Raw genomic sequence first — 27480 nt, 5'->3', positions numbered from 1 at the left:
CATCTGCCAACAGATACCCTTATTCATATAGATTAGAAGTTGTGGCGTATGAAAGCTAACAGCTAATTAGTGCCAGTGCTCAGATTAAGGCTCTCAGCTTTGTAGTTCTGTGTCCTATTCATCATTCTAAAGATTGAGGAGCAAGGTTACATTTTTGGAAAATGTATGTGGTTTCACTATTTAGTGAAGTCATTGTGAAAGTGAAGGTTTTTCGTAACACATTCTCCTAATTCCTCCCAACATGAGACAATTCTAGAGCAATGATATTCAGAGTTAAAATGGAATTTGTAAAACCCAAATTTAAATCCTTCAAAATGTTCATGGCATTATCCGTATTTGTACCTTTTAGGTATTCAGTTTTGTCTCCCCCTTGCTAGGTGTATCTTTACTTTGGAAGGATTGTCCCATTTGCGTTTAGTCTGGATCTTACTCTATTTTTAGAACAAGCTCCACTGCTTTGCTCCCTTTGTTTTTCTGAGATACTTTTCACAGGTTGACTTTCTAATTATTACTATTAGCTTTAGAGGATACAGACTTGAGGAAAGCTTCTCATTGAGCTGTCACTGCGCTGTGGCTGTGTTGAGAGCATCCCATGCGACCCCTCGCGCCACCTGCTGTTGCTGGGTTCCACCACCCAGAGTCCTCTGCAGGGCGATGACCTTTGTTGGGCTATTGGGGGAGTTTTAGTCAAAACCAGTTGATGTGCAGGCAGTGGTTGTGGGATCTCTAACTTCAAGAGGCTGTTTCTGGTGACTTGAGTCCTTAGGAGTAAACTCTTGCATCCCTGTGACAGTGTCTTCACAACTGGTGACAAAATTCTGAATCATTAGAGATAAATAGGACTTGTCGCAGGGTGCCGACCCATTTATTCCTTCATCTGCTCCACACACTGAGTTGTGCCAGCGTGTTGTTAGGTGCCGGGGTCATGTGAACAAGACACCCCCTGCCTTTGGTCTACACCACAGTGGGGAAGACAGACCTGGATCAAATATAGCCAAGATTGTACCATTGCACGGCAGGTAAGGAACACGGTTTATACAGAGGAACCCAGTGGAGACTTTGGGGAGTGGGGAAGAGCCTTGAGGAAGTGATGCCTGAGCTGGGATCTGAGGCTGAGCAGGAGGAGGGGAGGTGAGGAGGGGAGATCATCTCTGGCAGGGTAGAGGAGCGCTCCTTGTTGGAGGGAACTGTGCGGTGGGCTTGAGAAGCTGAGCTATCAGTATGGCTGGAGCAGAGAGCAAAGAGGACAGTCATACCAGAAGAAGCTGGGCAGTATTTGACCTTAAGGATTCAGTCTGTCTTCCACAAGGAAAGCTATAGAGGAGTTTTAAGCAAGGGAGTACCACTGCATCTGTGTTTGGAGAGATGGCTTGGGTATCCACACAGAGAACCGACGGGAGGGGACTGAGAAACGACGCGGAGCCTGCTTGGGGCAGGAGGCTTGCTCTCACCCTGAGGAGAGGAGCAGACAGCTCGTGCTAGGTTGGTGGCAGTCTTGGGGGTAGGGAATGGATCGATTTGGAAATATTTAGAGGTAAGCCCAACACTTTCCTGATGGATTGGCTGTGCGGGAGAGGGAGAAAGGATTTGCAAGATGACTCAGGTTTCAAAATTGTAACGAGGCACACGGTAGACCCACTGGCTGCAGTGGGCAGTACTGTCAGGGACCATTATGGTGAAGGTCATGAGTTTGGTTTTGTCCATGTGGAGTTTGTGGTCCCTTTTACTATGTCCGTGTTTCACAGAGACCAGATAATTGTGGCCAACAGAGGTTATCCGGTGATTGAGTGGTGCCGAGCTCTCAGGTGAAGGTTCTCAGCTTTGCAGTGTCCTCCCTCATCACCGTGCTGAAATTAAGGAGCAGGGTTACATGTATTTGAAACTACGTGTGGTTGCACTAAATGACTTGAATGGGAAATGTCCCTTGTCGCTGAGAGTTGGGACCTTCGGGTGTAGAACAAGAGGCGGGGACTGTGTGGGAGATTCGGATGCCCCATGAGCAGTCTTTTCTTAGGTTCACTTTAGTTCCAGTGCCTTTGGAAATGACCTTTTGAGGATTCTCTGGGATAAATATGTGGAGAACCAGAATAGAATTTCTAGGATCTCCATTGCTGAGTGCAGTTTTACAAGCCTCCTAAAAAATTTCTAAAAGTGATTGTTGGGTACCTTCAAACAGAAAATCTCTGTGAAAGCAGGGGTTGAATGTGTCTGTGCCAGCAGTTTTGAAAGACCATCTGTGGGACACATTCTGAAAATGTGTCCTGAAAACTTCAAGTGTCTCTCAGATCTGTAGGTGGCCAGCACTGGAATTACATTGTTTTGCATACTGTTTGCAAACTAGAAATGTAAGATTAGTTATGTTTTTTCATCCCCTTTGGAAGTCCCATTGTGTTCTTAATATTTACCTTCAAAAGAATGTGCTCGGAATAAATCGAGTGTCTTAGCTGACATGTTAATGGTACAAAGTTCAGCTAGCTGTCACATGATTTAATTAATTGATTTAATGATTTAATTACATGATTTAATATACTTTACTTTAATGTACTTTAATATACTTATTTACTTTAATATACTTTAATATATATATTTAATATACAATAATTTAATGATTAATAAATTAATCATCACACTATTTAATATGATTTAATAAAAATTAAATAAAATTTAATATTTAATATATGACATAATATAATTATAACATGATTTAATGATTAATTGACATTGGCTTATTTTACTTTTTTATTACTGTCGTGTTGCTTTTATCCCATTCTATAAAAAAGACCTGTGGCTAAAAGAGTGACAGTGACTAGTAATGTACAATTCAGAATTTTGCCATAAATATGTGTGCATATGCAGTCTAAGTCTGCATGTGTTGTGATCCATCAGTCTGCTAATACAGCGGCGTCACGTGTGCTCCCAAAGATGGAAAGCAAAACCACCATCACCTGGAAATCAGGTCTCACCCTCTCAGGAATCCGTTCCCCAGCGCCTGCGGTTATTTTATTGTGAGACTTCGTCAAACAACGGCAGCCCAGAACACACTTGTGACATTTTCAAAAGACAGTGAACTAGTTATTTCCTTGAATAAACATAATACTTCATAGTATGAAATTTATAAATTTTGTTACCAAAGTCAGAGAGAGACCAAGATGCCAGAGACATCAGTCCAAGTTGGATTAATTCTATGTGACAAGATTGGGTTTAATGTCTGCTGCAGGTAAGAATTCGCAAATCCAGGAACAAAATTATTCTGTGTGAAGAGAAAACAGAAATGACTAATAACAAAACCCCTTCATCAAGTGACACATTGGATGTCATGTTAATAGCACGCCACGTGGGGACTGTTACTGTCCGTGTGTGTTCTGATAATTTGCTTTTTGGTCCGACAAAACCATGAACGTACAGCACGAATCGTCTTCTAGCTTCTTCGTGGTACATTTTGTTATTGGGAAGAAGAGCTGTTCATTTTAGTTTGGATTGCTTTGTGAGCTCTGGCGTGGATCAGAAGAGTCTGTTGAGAATCGCTCTGCGGGCTGTGGCGGGGGGCATTGCTGGGCGAGTAATTGGGGTGGCCCTGGGGTGCCCGTCCACACACTGTCCCACTCGCAGGGAGCAGCTGGTGGAGACCATGTGCTTCCTGACTGGGTCAGTGCGGGACAGAGTACGGAGCTGAGAATAAGAGCGTGTCACAGGCACCGACTGTGTCCCTCAGCCGCCTCGGGACAAAACGGGCACCGGGGGGGGGGGTTAGCCTGTGCTTTTCCACCCTGAGACACCCTGATGTTCCAGGGGGCAGGTGCTCACCCCAGTCCTTCAACTTGGGGGATTTGAGAGGTTCGTTTCCTTGTGATACTGACAATGCCATTTTCTGACTTCAAGCGTTTGCAGGTAGCCGAGCACACTGACCCAGTCGTATCTTGAATAGGCAGAGCTGGGCATTTGAAGGGCAGAATGTGCTCTTCCCCCTTGACAAAAAGGAGTCAAGGTCAGAAAAGGAGGTAGACAGAAGTGATGGGGAGGGCAAATACACCAAATTTAAACAGTAATTCTCAAGCAGCCACACTCTCCAGACAAGCTACAGGTTTCTTAAACTTGCCCACAATTAATATGTGCTCTCCACGCAGGCCAAGTGCAAATTTTTGGTAAATGTTAGAAATTATTTATTAGGATAAAAGTGAAATAGTGTTTTTACTGAAGAATTGGACCTTAGTCATGAGCTATGGCGTGGTCATCTCGTACATGTAGCTGTTTTCTTTGCCGCATATAATCATACAGCTAAATAAATTCAATCTTTGATTGTTTTACAAAAATAGAGTTTTTTGTAGTTTCTTTTTTCCCTTTACCAGTACCGCATGGAAATCCCTATAAGCTTTTGGTTGTGTCTCATCAGGTTTTTATTTGATGTGACTTATTACAAACTTCCTTTTTTGTTGTTTGAAAGTTTAGATGTGATAGTTTCAATTAGAGTTTTTTTTAATTTTTTTTATTTTTTAAAGATTTTATTTATTTATTTGACAGAGAGAGATCACAAGCAGGCAGAGAGGCAGGCAGAGAGAGAGAGAGGAGGAAGCAGGCTCCCCGCCGAGCAGAGAGCCCGATACGGGACTCGATCCCAGGACCCCGAGACCATGACCTGAGCCGAAGGCAGCGGCTCAACCCACTGAGCCACCCAGGCGCCCCTCAATTAGAGTTTTAAAAAATAATTGTTTAAGAGATTTTAAAAATTTATTTGACAGAGAGAAATCACAAGTAGGCAGAGAGGCAAGAAGAGAGAGGGAGAAGCAGTCTTCCTGCTGAGCAGAGAGCCTGATGCAGGGCTCGATCCCAAGACCCTGAGATCATGACCTGAGCTGAAGGCAGAGGCTTAACCCGCTGAGCCACCCAGGGGCCCCCATAACCTTTTTTTTTTTCAAACTGCATCCAGCTTTATTAAAGATACTTTTCATAAACAATCATGGTATTTCAGGCAGGACATGGGCAGACGATCATTAACAGTATACAACAGCTTTCAAACTCCCTTCTTCAATGGACTACCACAATCAGAAAGCCTCTATGAAACCCAGTGCAGTCTTCATGTGATGCTCGGAGCAGGGAGGTTTAGAGTGAGGGCGGGCAGTTCACATTTAGCATGTTGTTTAACAACTTTTCACAAGCCGACCCTGACTTTCAGGAAATGAAATGAAAATGGCAGGATTATCCATCTGAAGATCCATGAGCTAAAAAAGGAACTCTTTTGAGGGATGCCATCTCAGTGGTGACACTTAGTCAAGTCCAGATTGCCTGACATACTGGGAACCATGTCTTGGGGGTCAGGTTCCAACAGATCTCTGGGTTTAAGGGAGTCAAGTCTATGTTGAAGGCAGAGAGGGAGAGGAGGACATAAAAACTGAATTTTAGTTTTTTCCACACCACCAAGGGATTTGTGCCCAGGCGGCTCATGTGTGTCAATGTCAAGGAACCCCTCCTCCTGGGAGCCAAGAGGAAGTTTCTCAAAACTAGGAGGGAAAGGTGTTTTTCCCCTTGTGTCCATCTAGCCTTAGAAACATTCTATTAGTGACATATGCCCTTCCCCAAAACAACAATGAAGTGTTCTGTGTGCTAACAACATAGCTTAAAAAAAAAAGTAAAACAAAACTCTGCGTTTTTATAAAACTTGATAAAAATGGTATTTCAAACTGTATAGTCACCGGAAGTACACAGTTATCCAAGATGCACACCCTTCACTTGGCATCTCCAGCACCTCTGGCTTTCTGTGCCCGGTCTGTTTTGGCGTCTCCGTTTTCTGCATGGTTATTCCCATCCTTGCTGGCGTCAGCTTTCCCCTTTGTCCCTTTGGGTACCTTCTCTCCCTTTGCTGGGGCCTTTTTAGACTTGGGCTCTGGCTTTGGAGGAGCAGGTTTAGCAGATAACTTTGCAGATCTTCTGTGTGGCTCGTCCTTCACCTTGGCTTTATCTCCTTTAGCATCCCCCTCGGCCTTTCTCCCGGGATGGTGGCGACGGCGGCGGGACGTAAGCACTGGATGCGGGGATGCAGCGCCGCGCGGGCTTTGGCCGGTCCACGGGTCATTCTCGTCTCTTCTTCACACTGCTCCCTATAACCACTTTTTAAAAAGATTTTATTTATTTATTTCAGGGACAGAGAGTGCACATGCAGGGGGTTGGGAGAGGGACAGAGGGAGAAGCAGGCTCCCTGCTGAGTGGGGAGCCCAACGTGGGACTTGATCCCAGGATCCTGAGATCATGACCTGAGCCTAAGGCAGCTGTTTGACTGACTGAGCCACCCAGGCGTCCCCATGATGACCATTTTTAAGTGTGTGGTTCAGTAGTGAGTGTTAAGTGTACTCACATAGTTGTGGCACACATCTCCCGGAACTTTTGTTTTTATCTTCCACTGAAGCTCTCTACCCGTGGAACAGAAACTCTCCCGCTGCCCCCTCCTTGCTCCCATCACCACATTCTACTTCCTTCTCGGTGAGTTGACCACTCAAGAGACCTCGTCTGAGTTTGTCTTTGTGACTGGCCTATTTCCCTGAGCACAATGTCCTCGGGCCTCGTCCACGTCGTCGCAGGTGTCGGAGTGTCCTTCCTGGTGGAGGCTGAGTGATGTTCCAGGCCGTGCATCCCCCGTTCTGTGCGTCTTCATCTGCAGGGGGACATCTGAGCCCCTCCATGTCTTGGCTGTTGAGAATGATGCTGCTGCACACGTGGGTGTGCAAACACCTCTCCAGACCCTGCTCTCCCTTCTTTGAGGTGTATGCCCAGAAGTGGGATTTGTGGACGATATCGTAATTCTGTTTTTAATTTTTTGAGAAAACTCTGCACTGTTTTCCACATCACTGCATCATTTCACCTTCCCCTGACAGGGCACAAGGGCTCCAACTTCTCCACATTCCCTGCAACACATTTTCGGGTTGTTTACTTTTCACTAGTAGCCATCCTACCGGGTGTGGGTGACACCTGGTGATTCGGACTCACATTTGTCTGATGAGCAGTGATGGTGAGCGTCTTCTCACATGCTTGCTGCCATTTTAATGCCATTTTTAAAAAAGATTATTTATTTATTTGACAGAGATCACAAACAGGCAGAGGCAGGCAGAGGGAGAGGAAGAAGCAGGCTCCCTGCTGAGCAGAGAGCCCGACACAGGGCTTAATCCCGGGACCCTGGGATCATGACCTGAGCCAAAGTCAGAGGCTTTAACCCACTGAGCCACCCAGGTGCCCCTTTAATGTCATCTTCGGAGAAATGTCTATTTGCCCATTTTTAAAAAATTGGATTATTTGGTTTTTGTTGCTGTTAACTTGTTTTCTATTTTAGATATTAACCCCTTATGGGACATATGATATGTACATATTTTCTCCCATTCCCTAGGTTGCCTTTTCTCCCTGTTGATTGTGTCCTCTGATGTTTAATTTCTAAAATTTGAAAAGGTATTTATTTTTATTGAATGAATTTGACATGTGCCATTGCATAAGTTGAAGGTGTGCAGTATGATGCTTTGAGGCATTTCTATATGGTAATGGGGCGGCCATTGTAGCAGTGATGCTCACATCATGTAATTACCGGGCAGTACTGTTTTCTCTAAGCTTCACACTGTGCTTTGGATCTGCATGGCTTACTTATGGCTTGTTACAAGTGTGTCCCCTTGGGCACTAGCAGGCTTACCCCCTACCCATGCAGACAAGTTTTTGAGTTAGAGGTATTCCCATCTGTCCATTTCTGATTTTGTTGCTCATGTTTTTGTTGTCATAAAACCAAGAAATCACAGAGCACAGTGTCAGGAAGCTTTTGCCCTGTCTTCTTCCCAGGGCTGTCCGGTTTGAGTTCTCACATTTGAAATCCATTTTTGAGTTGATTTTTGTATATGGCATGGGGGGCAATTAGGGGTCAACTTCTCTTGTGTGTGGGTATCCTGTTTTCCCAACACTGTTTGTTGAAGAAACTGGCCTTTCCCTGTCAAGCAGTCTTGGCACCTCTGTACACCATGGAGTGACTGTGTCACGGGTGTCATGGATGTGACCCTCTCTCTTTGGCTCTGTGGTTCCCAGATATGTGCTAGCATGTGTACAGAGGCCACCATCCTTACCAGGGTGCCCTAACGTGTCGGTGCCTGTATTGTTATGGGAGTGGGGCGTGGGGTTGGCGGACCAAGGGAATATATACTTTTTGATAAATTTTGCAAGGGTAAAATATGACAAGGGTATTTTTCAAAAAGGCAGTAATACTTTACGTCTCTACTCCCCACATTTGAGAGCAGTAGGGTTCTTCTTCATCAGATCCCGGGACTGCAGACTTTAGGAAGGCCTCTCCCTGGTGGGATCATATCTGTGACAAGGAAAAGAGATGTTTCTCTCTATCAGTACGTATGTTAGTGCTTAACATTTAAACACATAAAGACTCCCCTCCTCTCCCTTTCCATGACCTCCAGAAGCCTACTTGAGTGGTAGAGTTCTGCTAACCCATGCTTACCCTATGGAGGTGGAATCACTTGAGGAGGAAAAACCCGGGGTTTGGAGATTAATCTGGCTTCAAATAGTTGCAGGTCGGCCTCCCAGCCCTTTGCTGTGTGATCCTGGGCCGATGAGAGCCTCTCACACTCTAGCCTCTTCACTTGTGAAAGATGCCCGCGCGTTCGCCACTGATGCCGCAGAACAGTGCGGCGACTGTTCAGTCCTCACACGTGGTCTCCAGTCGCTTGGGCTGCGGAACGACTTACGGCCGCCAGGGTGGCTTGGCAACAACAGACTCTTGGGAGGCTGGAAGTCTGAGACGAGGGTCCCCGTGGCTGGGAAGGGCCCTCTTCCTGGCCCGGTCTGCCCACATGGCAGAAGCAGCTGGGGGCTCGGTCCGCAGGCTTCTTCATAAGCTGCTAGCTCCGTGCGTGAGCGCCTCGCTCTCATGCGCTCAGGACTGAGGCCTCCTACTGATCCCATCACCCAGGGAGCTTAGAAGCTCAGCATGAATTTTAGGGGGCACCGACATTTACACTGTAGCCAATGTCATTTTCTGTTTATCAAGGTAGTTCTCAAAAACAGACTTTAAGACGCAACTGTGGCGACAGTAGACAGATGAATGGTTGCCGGGGTTGTGGTGGGCGGGGAGCCATGAAGGGCCACAGCGCCAGCATGCTGAGGGCAGTGAGACCCCCGAGGATGGTCCCGTGCTGGTGGGTACATGTCCTTACACATTTGCCCATACAGAGAATACATTACGCTGGGGGTGAAACATTGTGTAAATTATGGACTTTGGGTTCATCCATGGACATAAGTGTACCACTGTCATCAGGGCTATTGATGGGGAACAGGGAGTCTATAGAAAATCTCTATACCTTCCCCTCAAGTTTGCTGTGAACCTTGAATCACTCTACAAAATAGTCTCTTAAAAGTGGTTTTTACATTATTTTTGTGATCATCACAGTAGGTCTAGTTAATATCTTTACACATATACTTATAGTTTTCTTCTTTAAATTCTTTTTCTTCTGATGAGAAATTTCAAGATCTACTTTCTTAGCAACTTGCAAATATTCAGCACACTATTACCCTGTACTCACTGTGTATTACATCACCATGAAGTCTATTTTACAACCGAAGTTTTGGGCCTTTTGATCCCCTTTACCCACTTTGCCCACCTGTTCCCCTCTTGCCTCTGCCAACCAGCTACCTGTTCCCTGTGTTTGCGAGCTTTTGAAAATAAATATTCCATATGTAAGTGAGATCACTCATGGTCTGTCATTGACTTAGTATAATTCCCTCCAGGTCCATTTGTGTTGTCATAAACGGCAAGATTTCCTTCTTCTGAGTTGAGTTGGGTTAGTGTTGAGTTAGTGTTTTTCATTTTCTTCAGATAAATGCCCGAAGTGGAGTTCTAGGGCATTTCTACTTTTCATTTCTTGAGGGTCCCCCATGCTGTTTTCCACAGTGGCTGCACTAATTTTTCCACAGTGCTGCAACTGTGCACAAGGGTTCCCCTACCTCCACATCCTTGCCAACACTCGTTTTTTCTTGACTTCTTTTTATAAGAGCCATTCTGATGGGTGTGAGGTAATGCCTCAGTGTGGTTTCAACTTGCAGTTCCCTGATAATCAGTGATGGTGACCATCTTTTCATGTACCTCTTGGCCATCTGTATGTCTTCTTTGGGAAAAAGTCTGTTCCTATTCTCTGTCCATTTAAAACTGGATTGTTTCACTAGTGAGTTGTAGGACTTCCTTATATATTTTGGATATTAACCCCTTATCAGATATATGATTTGCAGATATTTTCTCCCATTCAGTAGTTATTCTTTTATTCTTTTAAAAAGATATATTTATTTATTTTAGCAGGGAGGGGCAGAGGGAGAGAGAGAATTCCATGCAGGCTCTGCACTGAGTGTGGTCCCCACTGTGGGGCTCGATCTCACGACTCCAAGATCATGACCTGAGCCAAAACCAAGAGTCAGATGCTTAACCGGCTAAGCCACCAGGTGCCCCTGTCTCTTCATTTTGTTGATGGTTTCCTTTGCTGTGCAGGAGCTTTTTACTTTGATATAGTCCCATTTATTTATTTTTGCTTTTGTTGCCTTTGGTTTTGGTGTTGAATGCATAAGATCATTACTGAGATCAATGGCAAGGAGTTTACTGTGTCTTCTTTTAGGATTTTATGGTTTCAGGTCTTCTGTTCATATCTTCAATCAGTTCTGAGTTAGGTTTGCGTGTGGTGTAAGATAGTGGTCCAGCATCCTCCTTCTGGATGTGGCTGTCCAGTTCTCCACATGTGATTTATGACCAACTGTCCTTTCCCCATTGTGTATTCTTGGCTCCTTTGTCATAAATTAATTGATCATATATGCATGTATTTATTTCTGTGCTGTATTTTCTGTTCCACTGATCTCTGTTTTTACACCAACACCACTCTGTTTTGATTATATTTTACTATAGTTTTGTAATGCAATTTGAAATGAAGTAGTGTAATATTTCCAACTTTTTTGCTCTTTCTCAAGATTACTTTGGCTATTCAGAATGTTTTGTGGTTTCACACACGTTTTAGGGTTGTTTATTCTAATTCTGTGAAAAATGCCTTTGGAATTTTGATAGGGATTGTACTGAATCTGTAGGTCGCTTTGGGTAATTTGGATATTTCAACAATACTGATTCTTATAAGCCATGGGCATGGAATATCTTCCCATTTATTTGTATCATCTTCAATTTTTTTTTTGAAAGATTTTATTTATTTATTTGAGAGAGAGACAATGAGAGAGAGCATGCACGAGGAGAAGGTCAGAGAGAGAAGCAGACTCCCTGTGGAGGTAGGAGCCCGATGCGGGATTCCATCCTGGAACTCCGGGATCATGACCCGAGCTGAAGGCAGTCGTCCAACCGAGCCACCCAGGCATCCCTCATCTTCAACTTCTTCAATAATATCTTACAGTTTTCAGTGTGCAGGTCTTTAACTTCCTTGGTTAAATTTATAACCTTATAAGTTAATGAAATTGTAAATGAGATTATTTACTTAATTTCTCTTTTTGATGGTTCATTATTAGTGTACCGAAATGTAACAGATTTTTGTATATTGACTTTGTATTCTGCAACTTTTTGAATTTGTTTAACCATTTTTTGATGGAGTCTTTAGGGTTTTCTATATATAACATCAGGTCATCTGTAAGTAGTGACAGTTTTATGTCTTCCTTTCTGATTTAGATACCTTTTCTTTCTTCTTCTTCTTCTTCTTCTTCTTCTTCTTCTTCTTCTTCTTCTTTTTTTTAAAGATGTGTTTATTAGATAGAGAGTGAGCATGAGACAGGGAGGGGGTGGAGAGAGAATCTCAAGCAGACTCCCCACTGAGCACAGAGCTCTACATGGGGGCTCGATCCCAGGACCCTGAGATTATGACTTGAGCCAAAATCAAGAGTCACATACTTACCTGACTGAGCCACTCAGGTGTCCCAGGACACGTTTTATTTCTTATTCTTGCTTCATTATTCTGGCGTGGACTTCCAGTACTACGTTGAATAAAAGTGGTGACAGTGAGCATCTGTATCGTATTCCTGGTCCTGGAAAGCTTTTCACTGTTGTGTATGGCATTAGCTGTGGGCTTGTCATACATGGCCTTCATGATGTGGAGGTGGATTTCCTCGGTGTCCACTTTGTTGGAAGTCTTTGTCATCAATGGATATTGATGTCAGTCAAGTGTTTTTCTGCATTCATTGAGATGATCATGTGATTTTTACCCTTCACCTTGTTAATGTGGTGTATCCCACTGACTGCTGGGTGGGTGTTAGATTGTCCTCACATCCCTGGAGTAAATCTCACTTGATCATGTTGAATGATCCTTTATTGTGTTGGTGATTTGGTTTGCTGCTGTGTAGCTGAGGATTATCTCATCTGTGCTTGTCAGGGATATTGGCCTGTGATTCTCTTTCCTGCGGCATCCTTGTCTGGTTTTGGTTTCAGGCTAATGTTGGTCTCATAGAATGAGTTCGGAAGTGTTTCTTCCTCTTCTATTTTTGGAAGAACTTGAAAGTTGGAGAAGGATTGGTAATAATTCTTTGAATGATTGGTAGAATTCACTAGTATTTGTTGTGAGGAATGAAGTCTTAATTAAAAAAAAATAGACTGTTACTAGGAAACATATAAAACATTACAAAGAAACAAGGAACATAAATGTGGCAGCATTGCCTACTTCGTTTTATCTTTGTTATTTGCAAGGGAACAGTTGTGGGGTGACTATTCAGATAACATTTTTCTACAGTTATATCCACACTGTTTGTCACATTTTCTCAGCGGTGATCAGAGCTGTGTTGCCCACGTAGCTCCTTGTGTGAGCTCCATCATAAAGACATTCTCCTTTTAGTGACAGCGTTATCAAGACGCCATTCACACACCATATGACTCACCTACTTAAAGTGCATGATCCCGAGAATTTTAGTATATTCAGGCTAGTGCTGCTGTCACTGAACATGGTATTTGAACATGATCTCCCTCCTCCCCCATACCCGCTCTCTCCCCAGGCAATCACCAATCTGCCTCACTCTATCTCTAGGTTTGCCTGTTCTGGAGTGTTCACGGAAGTGGAATCATATAATTCACAGTCTTTGGGACTGGCTTCTTTACATAGCGTGTTATTGAAAAGGTTCGCCCACGTTCCAGCCTGCACCATTCATTCATTCATTCATTCATTTTAGTGGCGAATTAATATTCCTTTGGGTATTCCACATTTCATCTCTCCATTTATCCTTTGATGGGCATCTGGGCGGTTTCTACCTTTTGGCTGCTGTGAACATTTGTGTGCAAGTTTTGTGTGGATGGCTGTTTGCATTTCTCTTGGGTGTGTACCGAGAATGGAATTGCCAGGACTATCACAGCCCTGTAGTTAACTCTCTGAGGAATGGACAGATGTTTTCCAAGGCAGCCACACCACTTTCCATTCCCACCAGGAGTGTATGAGGGTCCCAGTTTCTCCACATCCTTACCGACACTAGTTAATCTTTGATTTTGATTATAGGCATGTTCCTGGGTGTGGAATGGTAACTCATTGTAGGTTTTTTAAAAAATATATTTTATTTATTTTTAAGTAGTCTCTACAGTCAACTTGGGGCTTGAATTCATGACCCCAAGATCAATGGTCACACGTCATACCGACAGCCAGCCAGGTGCCTTCATTGTAGTTTTGGTTGGCGTTTTTCTGATGGATAAAGTTGTTGAATATGTTTTCAGACACTCGTTGGCTCTTCTTCAGAGAAATGTTCAGATCCCTTACCCATTTTAAAATTGGGTTATTGGGTCTTTTTATGATTGACTTGAAAAGGTCATTGGTATATTCTAGATATACACCCCTTGTCAGATAAATGGTCTGCAAATGTTTTCTGCCAGTTCCCTCTTTTTTTAAGTCAGGAAGGGAAGAAAACTAAAACATATTAAGTAACTATCATGATCAGCATTATACCTAGTTAGGGCTGTAGAAGTTGCCAGAGCGTAGAAATGATTTCTGTCTTCTAGAGGTTTAGGTTTCTTTGGAGACCCCAGACTTACGTGACAAAACTGGAAAGCAACACAGAATAGCGCATGTTAAGTAGCACACAATCTCAGTCAAAAATGGCATGAAAAAAAGTATGAGAAATAAATGCTCTGGGATTCCAAGGAACTGAGGTTGAAAGCAACTGATTTAAATTATTTATTTTGAGTAGAAATACATGAGCAAATGTTAACTATTCAGGGCAACTTCTAAAAAGGAATATTCTGGTTTGATCAGCTTCCAGAGAGTTTCATAGTACCGTACACACCGGTCAGTCTTCCTGGCGGACTGTCCCTGTTTATCCCTGTGCTCCCGGTTCTGGGCATGCGGCTAGAACTGTTTGTTGAAGGAACGAGCACATGCCAGCAGGGCTGGAGGGCGCAGGGCATGTGGCACTGAATGAGCACTTCCCTGAAGCTGGCACAGATGCCAATGTTAGGGTGGAAAGAGCAAGAGGTGGAGGGGCCCTGGTGCCCCTCAGGGCTCTTCCCTGAACTAGCTCTGCAGCAGCGGCCTTTCCAGTCCCACAGCCTCACTGTGAAGTGAGGGGAATGCACTGGGTCTTCTCCTCTAAACATTCTGAGGTTTATGAGCAGCAAAAACTTGACACATTTAGAACCAGCTAAAAATTCTCTAAGTAGAATTTGAATGCATGATTAAGGTTTTATGCTAAAATAGCCCTGACAGGGGCCCCTGGGTGGCTCAGTGGGTTAAACCTCTGCCTTCAGCTCAGGTCATGATCTCAGGGTCCTGGGATGGAGCCCCGCATTGGGCTCTCTGCTCAGCAGGGAGCCCGCTCCCCACCCACCCCTGCCTGCCTCTCTGCCTACTTGTGATCTCTGTCAAATAAATAAAATAAGTCTCTCTGTCAAATAAATAAATAAATAAATAAACTTTTAAAAAATAGCACTGACTTTAGCACTTCCCGTTTCTATAAAATTGTGTCAAGGAAATGGTATTTCTGATATTGGATGTACTATAAAGATATTTACAAGGCAGTATCTTTTTTAAAATATATTTTTATAAAGATTTTATTTATTTATTTGACAGAGAGAGAGAGAGACAGTGAGAGAGGGAACACAAGCAGGGGGAGCAGCAGGCAGAGGGTGAGGGGGAAGCAGACTTCCTGCCAAGCAGGGAGCCCAAAGCTGGGGCTCAATCCCAGGACCCTGGGATCATGACCTGAGCTGAAGGTAGACCTTCAACTGACTGAGCCACCCAGGCGTTCCTACAAGGCAGTACCTTAAGGATTATCATTAAGTAGAATGTTAGAATTAATTTATCAACTTATACTCTACTTTCTTTCAAACAAGATTTGAGATGGCAATTCAAGCTAGTATCTTTTTCCCTAAGGCAAAAGGTTCTTAGATGCTATTAAAATACATTCTGTTTGTTATTTTTATTTTTTAAACAAACTTGGTATTTCGGAGGCTAAGATTTTAAACAGGATTAGGAGAGGAGAAATGGTTTGGTAATGCTATTTTAACATGAAGCTCTAAAATTAACGGCTTTTAAACATGAAAGCTCTAATTTTCTGTCAGACCATTTAGGTTGGAGAAGGACCATCACCAGCTACTATAAATCTCTGCGTGCGTGCTTAATGATAAATAAGCCAGTGATGGTTTGGTTCAAGTAAATGCTTTTTCTTTGTAAAATCATGAGTCCTAGTAAATGTCATGCTTGAATTTCACACCTCTGACATATCCATAACAGAGACTCTGACCTATATTACACCGAAATCTCTCATTTCTTCAGAGAGGCTTAGGTAAATTCAGTAGAAATAGAAACATGACCGTGACCTGTACATCTAACGAGTCTGTGGCTAGTGTTGAAAATGTTTAAAATTTTGTTCTCTCTCTTTCCTTTCTCTCTCTCTCTCTCTCTTTTTAAAGTATTAGGCCGTAAGCTACTTTTATATAAACATATAGCAAACAAAGTATGACAAATCTGAATAATTCATTCAATGTTTATATGTTTTATATTAAAATCATGTAAGTTAAAACTTGTTTGTTTTACATTTACAGTTGATATAAATAAACTTCAAAGTATCTATTTCCTAGTTTTTTTTTAAAAGATTTTTTATTTTTATTTATTTGACAGAGATCATAGGCAGGCAGAGAGGCAGGTAGAGAGAGAGGAGGGGGGGAAGCAGGCTCCCTGCTGAGCAGAGAGCCTGATGCGGGGCTCGATCCCAGGACCCTGAGATCATGACCTGAGCTGAAGGCAGAGGCCTTAACCCACTGAGCCACCAGGCGCCCCTATTTCCTATGTTTTGAATTTTATGACAAGCAACCCCTTTAGCTCCAGTAACTTATTTAAAAGCTTAAAAGCTTTTGTTAAAATACTCTGTATTAAGTAGTGAGTGTTTCCTAGGGAACTCAGCACATTTCCATGTGAGTAATCTGATTTAACTAGAAATGTATCTGAACCACAGTGTCCTATATTGATCATAAACATCTGTATTAATATTTTCCTGTAAAAGCTCTGTTAACAGTCTAAATGATAGGTTGGTTCCTTGAAAAAGCCAAATGTTCTTTGAAGTAAGGGTGTTTGGTGGGAGACAAGTGAATACACTAACTTTTAAACATTTTTATACAGGATTACCTGAACCATCCTTTGCTGCGAAACATGAAGACAATTTGTTTAAGGATTTGTTTCAAGACTACGAAAGATGGGTCCGTCCCGTGGAGCACCTGAATGACAAAATAAAAATAAAGTTTGGCCTTGCGATATCTCAGTTAGTGGATGTGGTAGGTGTGCATATCATGACATACTTCATTTCATATGGGCTTCCTGAGGGCATTGTGGGGGCCCAGGCACCATGTGAGGCCACGGGGATGGCAAAGGTGGACGGGACAGTCATACCCCTGAAGGAATGCAGCAGGGAGGAAGAACTACTGCGCGAGAGGCCTAGGAATGCACTGTTTCTCTAATACCGTATCGTTTACAAGTCATTTATTGCTCATTTTAATGGGCCTGTTTTTAATAAGTTCAAGGATAGTAAACCTTTTATATGGGAGATTCTCATTACATGTGTTTAAAAATACGATTTTAAAAAGTCAACATTTTAAAGAGGAGAAAGTCCAAGAGTAGATTTGTAGATTTTGGGGACCAGAGGGGTTCTCAGCAGATCATTGTTTCAGTATCACACTTAAAACCTATCTGAGACTTTCCCATATGACACCCAGGGAGTATCTGTTCCATTGTAACTTGTTTTTATTGTCAGGAGATACTTTCTACTTAAAGGAAAAAATTCACACTAATTTTTAAATTAGTTTCTTCTTGTTCTGATCATGTCAGTCAATAATAATTTCCCTGCTGTGTTCCCAGAATAGTCCGTGTGTGTGTGTGTGCATGAGAGAAAGAATGTACACCAACATTTATAGGTGTGCCTTTATTTCCTAATTAGAGAAGCAATGCATAATTTTTGTTGAGAGTTTGGAAAGTGTGAACACATTCAGATGGGGAAATAAAAACTGACTGTGATTCTGTGACCCAGAGATGACCAGTGGTAACATTTTGCTGTATTTCTTGCAAGTTTTTCCTGTGTGTATGTTTTAAAATTGGGTTATTTTGACATAAGGAAGGCCTTTTTTCCTCCTGTTTCCCCCCCCCCCCAAAATTTTATTATTTATTTATTTTAAGGATTTGTTTGTTTATTTGACAGAGAGACAGTGAGAGAGGGAACACAAACAGGGGAGAAAAAGGGAGAAGCAGGCCCCCCGCTGAGCAGGGAGCCCCATGCAGGGCTCGATCCCAGATCCCCCGGATCATGACCTGAGCTGAAGGCAGACATCTAACTGACTGAGCCACCCAGGTGCCCCACAGAGTACACATTTTTTAAAAAGTCTGTTGATATATGTCACTTTAAGTGCCTCCAGAAAGATCAGTGAATATGGACTGTGTTGTGTGCTTGGCCCTCTCCTTGGGGATTTTAAATATAAATACAACAGAGAAGTAGGAGGGTGAGCAGGGCTTGCTCTCAAAGACCTCTCTTTCTAGTTGGGACTGTGAGCAAGTAAGTGGAGTCACTATAGGACACAGCATTACTGGCCACAAAAATCTGGGAACTCGGGTTTTAATCAGATTGTCACAGAAAGCAGGATGGAGGAGGGGGCACTGGGGCCGGCCTTGTGGTGAGTGCGGGATTGCACATGCAGAGAGGAAAGTAACACGGAGCAGTGTGGTCACGGGCTCAGAAGCGACCAGGAACCTATTTGTCCAGCTGTTGAAATCAAAGGGTTAATGTTGGGAGCCACCCTGGGATGGCCTGATGGGTCTCGGGGTTGCCTACATGCCACAGTGCTGTGCCCCCTGCCAGTTTTCTATTGCCTCTTGGAACAAGTCGCTCATCCTTCAAGGCCAAATTTATTTGACCCGTGGTGGAATCTTTCCAGAGTTCCTAAGACCGTCCCCTCTGTTGCCATTGCCCTCTGCTCTTGACAAGTGGCCATCACGGTGGCTGGCGCTCGTGCACTCTGGGTGGTGCCCTCAAAGCCCGTTGAGCTTCATTCCTTGGGTCCGTCCCAGAGCCCAGCACAGTGCCTGGCGCACGGTAGGGGCTATGCGGATGACAGATGTGACGGCCACAGGTGTGGTCGAAGTTGTGCTTTAGAAGAGCCAGAGGATGGCTAAATATGTGGTCTTGAGGACTGAAGGCGACGAGAAGCTTGGGAGGCCCGTGGAGGCCGGGTGGCAGGAGTCGCCGGACTGGAACACTGAGCAGAGTGGGAGGTGGCAGGTTGTGAGGTCTATGTGGTGACGAGGAAGAACAGGGCTGAAAGGTTGAACCCGTCGCTCTGCGGCAGGCAGAGGAGATGGTGTGTCCCACTCCAATAGCAGGTGCTTGTGGTTGTTCAAAAGAAAATGTTCCCGAGGCCCTTGGGAAGTCAAGCCCGGCTCTGTGAGGAGACAGGAGGCTCAGGGACGGCCTGGCCCAGGGCCGAGTGTCAAAAAATGTGGGACTGATGCGTGTTCATGCGAGCAGGGGAAGCTGGAGGGGCCATCCTTGAGGAGCATCTGGAGGAGGCGGTGGAAGAAAGGATGAGCCAAGCAGGGAAGCTGGGGGAAGAGCTGTCTCCTGAGAGAAGAGCCCAGAACACGTAAGGTCAGTGATGACGATGACAAGACAGAAGGAGGACAGGAGCTGGGGGAGGTGTGGTGAGGACATGGAGCACAGACGTCCCTGCCATCGCTGAGCTCTGCCCCCCTCAGTCTGTGGTCACGTTTGGGGATTCCTCCCAGAAGTTCGCTCAGATTCCCGCCTTCTTCCCCATGTGTTCTCGCTCACTCATCTTTCTGAAATCTCCAGGTTGGCTGGCTCATCAGTTGCTAATTTTACAGTCAGGTTAGAACACGATTGCCCCTGCGGGGCGCCTGGGGGGCTCAGTCATTAAGGTCTGCCTTCGGCTCAAGTCATGATCCCAGGGTCCTGGCATCGAGCCCCGCATTGGGCTCCCTACTCGCCAGGAAGCATGCTTCTCCCTCTCCCACTGCTTGTGTTCTCTCGCTGGGTCTCTCTCTGTCAAATAAAGAAAATCTTACAAAAAACAACCAAAAAAACTATTGCCCCTGAAACTTTTCTGTTCAACTTATGTGTAGCTAACGGGCACTTGTGTCCTGGTGACAAGGACACCTGCACTTGTCCTTGCTTGGGTTTGTGTCTTTTACATCCTGCATAGTGCTGAACACAAGAGACATGCTTGGGAGACAACTAGGTCCCCTTAAGTTGGGCTGTACAGCCGCATTTGGGGCTGGTTGTGAACTTAGGTATTCCTTTATCTGTATTGAAGATATGAAGTATTGACTGGGTCCTAGCCCATGGTACAAAATTTATGTGTGTTCACATATTCTGGGGAAAAGGTCTATAATTTTCATTAGATTCTCAAAGATGACCTATTGCTTTATAGGGTCATAGGTAATAGGTTTACCAGAACTTTCCCAACTGTTAATGCTTCTGTTTAGAACTTTGGGCACAGAGACCAGCCCTTACTCTGGATGCTGTATGACTCTGGGGCACACGGGGGAGCTGGTAGGGTAGGGTTTAAACTCAGGAGCTTTGAATTCTAACATCAGTTCTCCCACCGGTCGGTGGTGTTTAGGCAAGTGGCCTGGCTGCGCTGGTTTCTGTACTTGCAGAGTGAATGGTTACGGTAGATGAAATCTCTAGGTCCTTGCCAGCACGAGTGCTTTAATCAAGGACAACTGCCCTTTGGAACAGGAGTGCAGGAGGGATGGCCTTGCTGTGTTTCCTGGTAGCTATTCCCACGGGAGGGACTTCACCCCTGTCTTTGTCCCAAGGGAGGTGCCTCCTCCAAACTCCTCCTCTCTCCCGGGTGCTCAGCTGCTGTTGGAATGCATGCCCTCCAGGCACATGAGCCATTTAAAACCCTGTCCCCTCTCCCGAGCCCAGGGATGGCCTCTTGCCGTGTGGGTCTCTGCACTTGGTGTTATATCCCGCATACTGTGGCCGATTATCACGATGGTCTTGTAGGGGCCCATTCGGCTCCATGATGTTTCCATAAATGTAATGGAAGAAATGTCACTTTAGCTGGGCCTTGAGAATTCAGTGAAACGCTGGTCTCAGCAAAGAAACAACATCAGGGAGGTGTGAGTGACAAGTATTGAAGAACTCAGTTCTCTAGCAAAGCCGGTGGTGAGAGCTCATGAGGTTGCATGCAGGGCAGCAAGCATAGTGTCTTGTCCTCATGGCAGTGCCTCGGAGGTTCAGAGCTGTGCTCAGCGGAGACACAGAACTACCCTCCCTGCATTGTGGCACTTCCGAGGTCACCGTGTGCTTTATCAATAATTCACAGTCAGCTTCTTCCTTTCTTAGCGCTAAGGACGTAAAGTCATGCTGTGCCTGTTCCTTGGACTGTGTCTCAGCTTTGAGGTCACAGCGTACTTGAGCCCGTGTGTTCAGTTGGAGATGCCGGTGGTGTGCCATGGCGGTGTACCTGACGTACAGAGCACCCTGAGGGGAATGACGTGCAGTTAGGCTGAAAAAGGACCCTGCTCTTCCAGAGAATGGCATCCATGAGCAGGATGTAGGGACTGTACGGACAGGAGTGTTTGTATAAAACTATAAAAGTTCTTATTTCTAGAATTATTGTTTCTGTACTTGAAATAATCAGCCTTGTTTACATTTTTGTTTTCTAGGATGAGAAAAACCAGTTAATGACAACAAATGTCTGGTTGAAACAGGTGTGTATGAAATGCAAAAGGTCACCTGAGTGGTCCCGGGTGCTGTGACCAGAGGATTGACAGCACCGAGGAACACGAGCAGGGAGTTTCTGGGGGCGGGGCAGGATGCAGGAGGGTGGGGGTCGATGGGGTTCTCATGGAGCGGTTGCTGTCTGCCAGGCACCGTTGTGGGCACCAGGGAAACAGCAGTGAACAACACAGACAGAAGTCCTGGCCATCAGGAAGCTTCCTTTTGGTTGGAGGAAAGAAACAAGGAAGCTGTATTGTGCCTCGAATGCTGACAAGGTTCACAGGGGGCAAGGGGATCTTTGGGGATGTACTTTTAAATAGGATGGGTGGGGAAACCATTGAGAAGAATGTAGTGTTTGAGCAAGACCTGGAGGAAGAAAAAGAAGCCGTATGAGTATCTGGGGGAGAACTGACCCAGGCAGAGCGGAACAAGCATGTGCAAAGGCCCTGTGGCTGGAGTGTGCCTGGGGTGTTTCAGGAGAAGCAAGCCAGCCAGTATGGGTAGGGATGAGTGAGCCATGGGGAAGGAGGCATGTATAGAAGAGGTCAGAGAAGCAGTGGGAGGCGTTTAGTAGGCACCTGGGCTGGTGTCGGGATGATGGTATTTACTTGGAGTGAGATGGGAATGGGGGATGAGTTACTCTTATAGACAGAGCCCTTTGTAGAAAGGACTTCTTTGTCTTCTGGGCCATCAGACTTACGTCCTCAGCTGCTGCTTCCCTTCAGCCTTTCTTTATTATCCCTAATTATAACATGGACTACCAGTTCCCTGGCCCTAATTCCTAAAAGGCATGCCTCCTTTTTTGGGGATGCAAGTCTTAACATGATCCCAGAATGTCACTTTGTGGAGGTTGGACAGGTTTTTATATCTGTGGAGTGTATAATAAATCCAGGGGGACCAGTCCAACCAATGACAATAGAGCTAGAAAAGAGAAAGTCTGCCTAAACCTGGTTCTTACATGCCCATGGCTGTAGCCCTGAGCATGGTCGCTGGCGGGGGAGGAGGTGCCGAGCAGAGCACGGGCCTCACCTGTGTTGCATGAGGACCAGGGGCTGTGCTCCCATGCTCTCAAGTAAGATGTGGAGCTGAGTGTTCTCTGTGGCGAGCAGAGACGCTTTCTGTGTCTAGAACTTCTAGATTTGGTAAAAAGTGTAGCTTTTACTACTCTTGACCGTCGATGTCATTGGAATTGGCAATTGAGGCCATTGTCTTTGTTCTGAAGGAGTGGACGGACGTGAAATTAAGATGGCATCCTGAGGAGTACGGAGGAATAAAAGTTATACGGGTCCCTTCAGACTCTCTCTGGACTCCAGACATTGTTTTGTTTGATAAGTAAGTTATATTCTAAATACCAATTTGTGTTTTTAAAAGGAAACACTTGTATTTTTATGAGGCACTAGTAACTTTTCTTCTCTTGGAACATTGTTTAGCTCTAAGATCAAATGACTTGATCCTATGTTTTTGTGAACCTGCACGTAGGCTCTGTGGGTCCTCTCCTTTTCTTGGTATATTGTTTCCTGATCGTGAACGTGTTCTTTGGTTTTTAAGACTTGTAGAGCTTCTGGGAAGTCCAGGGAGGTGTAAGGAAGTGGGGGGTTTACCTATAATAACCCCATCATCCCTGCACTTGGAGGCAACGTGCACAGTAGCTGACACGTACAGTGGACTCACTCCGTGTCTGGCTGCGTGCTCTGAGCCGCTGTGCTTTATCGATCCCGACTGTCATTCGGGTGCATTGTTGACGGACAAACGGGGACCGGCATTACAACCTCGGCCACGACCCCACAGTTTGCCTGTGTCCGAGTGGGCTTCCCACGAGGCAGCCTGACGTCAGACTTACCCTCTGATTCAATAGACTACGATTCTGCCAGATCACCTTCCAGATTTTGGGGTTATTTTTTCAAAAAAATAGTTGAAGTTCTACTTTATGTTCAAATAAATTTTGCTTCTAATTTTCTTAAATACTGCATTGGAATTATCCCTTGATGAGGGGCGTTGAGTCCACCCATCTCCACGGGCATCCTACCTCACTGTGTCTTCAGGATGGTTCTCACTGGGGGAAAGGATAATTCTGGGATCGAGTTTCAGGTTTTCTAGGACCACCCATGGCAAATCTGGAAATTTGTGCTTCTCCTAAAACACTTTGTGGTATTTGCAAGAAGGCGTTTGGCACGAAGTCAGAGCAAGCACTATGCAAAAATACCAGTCTTTAGACACCCTTTCCTTGCTCGCTTCTCCGCAGGTGAAGAGGGAACAAGGTGTACCTTCTCAGGACACAGCTCCCTGGAGTGTCCTGTACTCCAGGCAGCTGAAAACACGTTTGCATAGGCATGAGTCTAACAAACGTCACATGAGTTTTAAGATACAAGAAACTAGTATTTCAAAGAAAGCTTATGTCAGTTGACTTCTCCAGGATGTGAGTTCCTGGGGTGGCAGAGCTCGAGAGGCCCACAGGCTGGCGTCCAGTGTTTGTGACAGAGGGAAGAGCACTGTGGGGGAGTCTAGGCACATGGAGTTGGGCTCTGGCTGCTCTCTGATTGTTTAAATAGCCCAGTTGTAGTTCACAGGTCAGGTGAGATCTTTCAGCCTCTCAAGAATCAGGATGTTGGGAAGTCGAGCTGGCTCACCAGTCTTGGAGAGGATGTGGAAGGAGTTTGGCTCCCAGAGGGTCCCGTGTTTGAGGAAGATGGACTTAGAACAGAGTCCCCGTGTCTCTGGCCCACTCATCTACAAAGTGTCTCGTGTTTTGGCACAGGCTTTCTTTCACAGAAGGCTCGTGAAGTGCGGGTTTGGGCTGTCTCATCTCTCACTGTCCTGTACGTGTGTGTGTTTCAGCGCAGACGGGCGTTTCGAGGGGGCCAGCACAAAAGCTGTCGTCAGGCATGACGGCACGGTGACCTGGACACCACCCGCAAACTACAAGAGTTCCTGTACCATCGATGTCACGTTTTTCCCATTTGATCTCCAAAACTGTTCCATGAAGTTTGGTTCTTGGACTTATGACGGATCACAGGTTGATATCATTTTGGAGGACCAAGATGTAGACAAGAGAGACTTCTTCGACAACGGAGAATGGGAGATTGTCAGCGCCACGGGGAGCAAAGGGAACAGGACGATCAGCTCCTGCTGGTACCCACACATCACGTACTCCTTCGTAATCAAGCGCCTGCCTCTCTTCTACACCTTGTTCCTTATCATCCCCTGTATCGGTCTCTCCTTCCTAACCGTGCTCGTCTTCTATCTCCCTTCCCACGAAGGGGAGAAGATCTGTCTCTGCACGTCTGTACTGGTCTCTTTGACGGTCTTCCTGCTGGTTATCGAAGAGATCATCCCCTCGTCTTCCAAAGTGATCCCTCTGATCGGAGAGTACCTGGTGTTCACCATGATTTTTGTGACGCTGTCCATCATGGTCACCGTCTTCGCCATCAACATCCACCACCGTTCCTCCTCAACACACGACGCCATGGCGCCCTGGGTCCGCAGGGTCTTTCTGCATAAGCTTCCCAAACTGCTCTGCATGAGAAGCCATGTGGACCGGTACTTTGCTCCGAAAGAGGGGACCGAGGGCGCTGGGAGACCAGAGTCTTCTCAAAACCCACTGGAGGCCGCGCTGGATTCCATCCGCTACATCACCAGACACGTCACGAAGGAGAACGACGTCCGTGAGGTCTGTGCCGTGTGGTGTTTGCGATACATGGCTGCTTCTGTTCTGAGTGCGGGGCAGTAAATGGCAGGACCTCGAGGGGACCCCGATGTCGAGGGCCACAAATGTTGGGGCACTGTCCTTAGAAGGTCTTTACTGGAACTGGCTTCATCAAAATATCAGCATCAGGCCACCTCTGCCCCCTTGCTTCTCCGTCCCCCTGGCCACTCCATAATTATCAAGAGTAACAATTCTGCCATGATTATTTTAATTCTGTCTTCCATAACTTTGTGTCTGAATTCTGTGCTGATCTGTCGGCACAGCTCGGCACGATCATTGATCAGAATTTGTTTCATTTTTTAACCAATGAGCCTAATGGAGGCTTTATAAATATAGCCAAGATGTTTCTTCTAGAATATATCCTTTTGTTGTTCATTTACAAGAGAATATCAATGAAATTAAAAGCAGTAAGGTATTCTTGGGTGTCACATATGCCAAAGTGTTCATGTGAAGTTTAGTAATAGTGCTTAATAACATGCTTAATTTTTTTAAAAATAAAAATTCATGTCAAACTTTATTAGGGAAAATAACTCTCACTGGCTTCTTACTTAAGGTTAATATTTAAAGTAAGAATTGAACATGAATACATTCTACTAATGTGATATGAGATTGAACTTTCAAAACATCAAATTTCAATGTCACCATTCTTACTCTTTTTTTAAAGATTTTGTTTATTTGTTTGTCAGAGAGAGTGCCCAAGCAGGGAGAGAGGCAGGCAGAGGCAGAGGGAGAAGCAGGTTCCCTGCTGAGCAAGGAGCCCGATGTGGGACTCAGTCCCACGACCCTGGGGTCATGACCTGAGCCAAAGGCAGAGGATTAACCCACTGAGCCACTCAGGCATCCCACCATTCTTACTCGTGTATAATATTTTTAAAGCTAGGAATATAGCATTTTTATAATTGAATTTACTTGGGACAGCCCCATTAAAATTATATGAATTCTCATTTCTAAAGCTTCTTTAAATGGAAAAATGTCTAGCAGGTGTGGGAAGAAGCATCAAAGCGAATCTGGTAAAATCACAGCCCTCCCCCCCGGAAGGAGTATAGGACATAGATATCGGAAAAACGTGTAATGCTTGTGGATTTTTAAGGTTTCTATTTCATGATTAGTATGATGATTTTATGAGGTCTGAAGCAATCGATGGAGTCTTAAAACATATAAATGTTAAGTCATGATTGGAATAGAGACGGAATTTAATCTGCAAAGGGCTGTGTGAAAGGACCAGCACTCATCCCCTGGAGTCAGTAAATGGATTTTATTTTCAGGGGGACTCAGACAATCAGTAGAGTGTTTATAGCCCCCTGAAGTCCACATTGTCCCACACCTGGGGGCAGAGCTCCTGTAGGGGACCTCGTGCCTCACGAAGGCAGGGGCAACTTCTGGTGCTCAGGGGCTGGTCTCCCCTTGCCCTTCCTCTGAGGTCACTGAGAGCTGCTGAGCTCCCTCTCCGCTTAGGCTGCAAAATGGGATGAACTGAGGTCCAGGCCAGCAGAGCTGAATTCACGAGCTTGGATTAAAATGGCCCGCAGGGAATCCAAAACCAAATAATGCAGCTTGTGGGGCAGGGAAGAAGATTCGGGACTGCCCAATAGATATTATTCTGAAGCAACTTTTAACTTGGCTTGAAATTCATTAACCTCAGCCCAACCTCAGGCTGGGCTCTCTTCACAAATTAAAATAAGTAAGCACTGCTGGGCAAGAGTAAGTAACAGAAATAACTATAGAAAAAGAATCAGAGAGGTTTTTTTAGTTTATCTTATAATAAATATGCAAGTAGTATATCCTGACTTTACTAAACATCTGTCAAAATATGCCACTTGAATATATTACAGATCAACTTGTGATTTAATAGTGTGTGCAGTGGTCCTGCAAGCTCGTGGAGACTGTACGCGTCCCGAGCTCTGAGCACAGGGTCCTTCACTGTCACACAGTGGGGGTGGGCGGCAGAAGCTGGTCTGGCCTCTAACTCAGTGTGTAATATCTTGATTTTGCAACTTTCAGTCACGTGTTAAACATATGTGTGTTTTTTCTTCTTCTGCAACAGGTTGTTGAAGACTGGAAATTCATAGCCCAGGTGCTGGACCGGATGTTTCTGTGGACTTTTCTTCTGGTTTCAGTTGTTGGATCTCTTGGGCTTTTTGTTCCTGTTATTCACAAGTGGGCAAACATAACAGTCCCGGTTCACATCGGACAGGCAAGCAAGTGATGCCTCCCCCTGGTAGGAACTTAGTTATGAAAGGCACACATAGCTCTGTACCTATCACCATAGAAAATGTAAATTGTGCTTGAAATTTGATGCCAGTTTGATCAGACCAACAGCAGCTAGCACTGGTTTACCCTACCAGATTGCCCACTGGAACACTTCACCTGCATGAGTGAGGCACCGGCTCAACATCTGGTCTAGAAATAGCGACCCCGTATCTGAACCGCACTAGCACAAACCCGGCCTTTGGGTCCTGGCAAGTAAAACCAGCTGCAGTCACAGGGGTGCACGCTGCTTGACTGTGTCTGAAGATGGATTTCAGAACTACTTCTGCATTTGGTAAAAAGCGCACATTTTAAATCTCCCTGTCCTCTAC

At 45.0% G+C, this 27480-nt stretch overlaps 2 protein-coding genes across 2 annotated transcripts in view; one reads left to right on the top strand and one right to left on the bottom strand.

The window, feature by feature from the left end:
• Positions 1-27457, top strand: part of CHRNA5 (cholinergic receptor nicotinic alpha 5 subunit) — a 45340-nt gene extending 17883 nt beyond the window's left edge. The window contains exons 2-6 of the mRNA XM_045067252.1: positions 16584-16735; positions 21144-21188; positions 22421-22530; positions 24034-24865; positions 26946-27457. Of these exons, the coding sequence (XP_044923187.1) occupies positions 16584-16735; positions 21144-21188; positions 22421-22530; positions 24034-24865; positions 26946-27107 (1301 nt within the window). The 3' untranslated portion in view covers positions 27108-27457. The remainder of the gene's footprint in view (positions 1-16583; positions 16736-21143; positions 21189-22420; positions 22531-24033; positions 24866-26945) is intronic.
• Positions 5721-6621, bottom strand: LOC123388129 (non-histone chromosomal protein HMG-17-like). The gene is made up of 2 exons (XM_045067331.1): positions 6522-6621; positions 5721-6016 (listed from the first exon to the last, which is right to left on the bottom strand). The coding sequence occupies exons 1-2, from the start codon at positions 6619-6621 to the stop codon at positions 5721-5723; spliced, it is 396 nt and encodes a 131-aa protein (XP_044923266.1).
• Positions 27458-27480: the final 23 nt, after the last annotated feature.

Source organism: Mustela putorius, unplaced genomic scaffold (genome assembly GCF_011764305.1).
Source record: "Mustela putorius furo isolate JIRA1106 unplaced genomic scaffold, ASM1176430v1.1 tig00003875_pilon_pilon_pilon, whole genome shotgun sequence".
Lineage (NCBI taxonomy): Eukaryota > Metazoa > Chordata > Mammalia > Carnivora > Mustelidae > Mustela > Mustela putorius.
The sequence above is the reverse complement of the archived record's forward strand: the minus strand, read 5'-3'. Positions and strand labels throughout refer to the sequence as shown.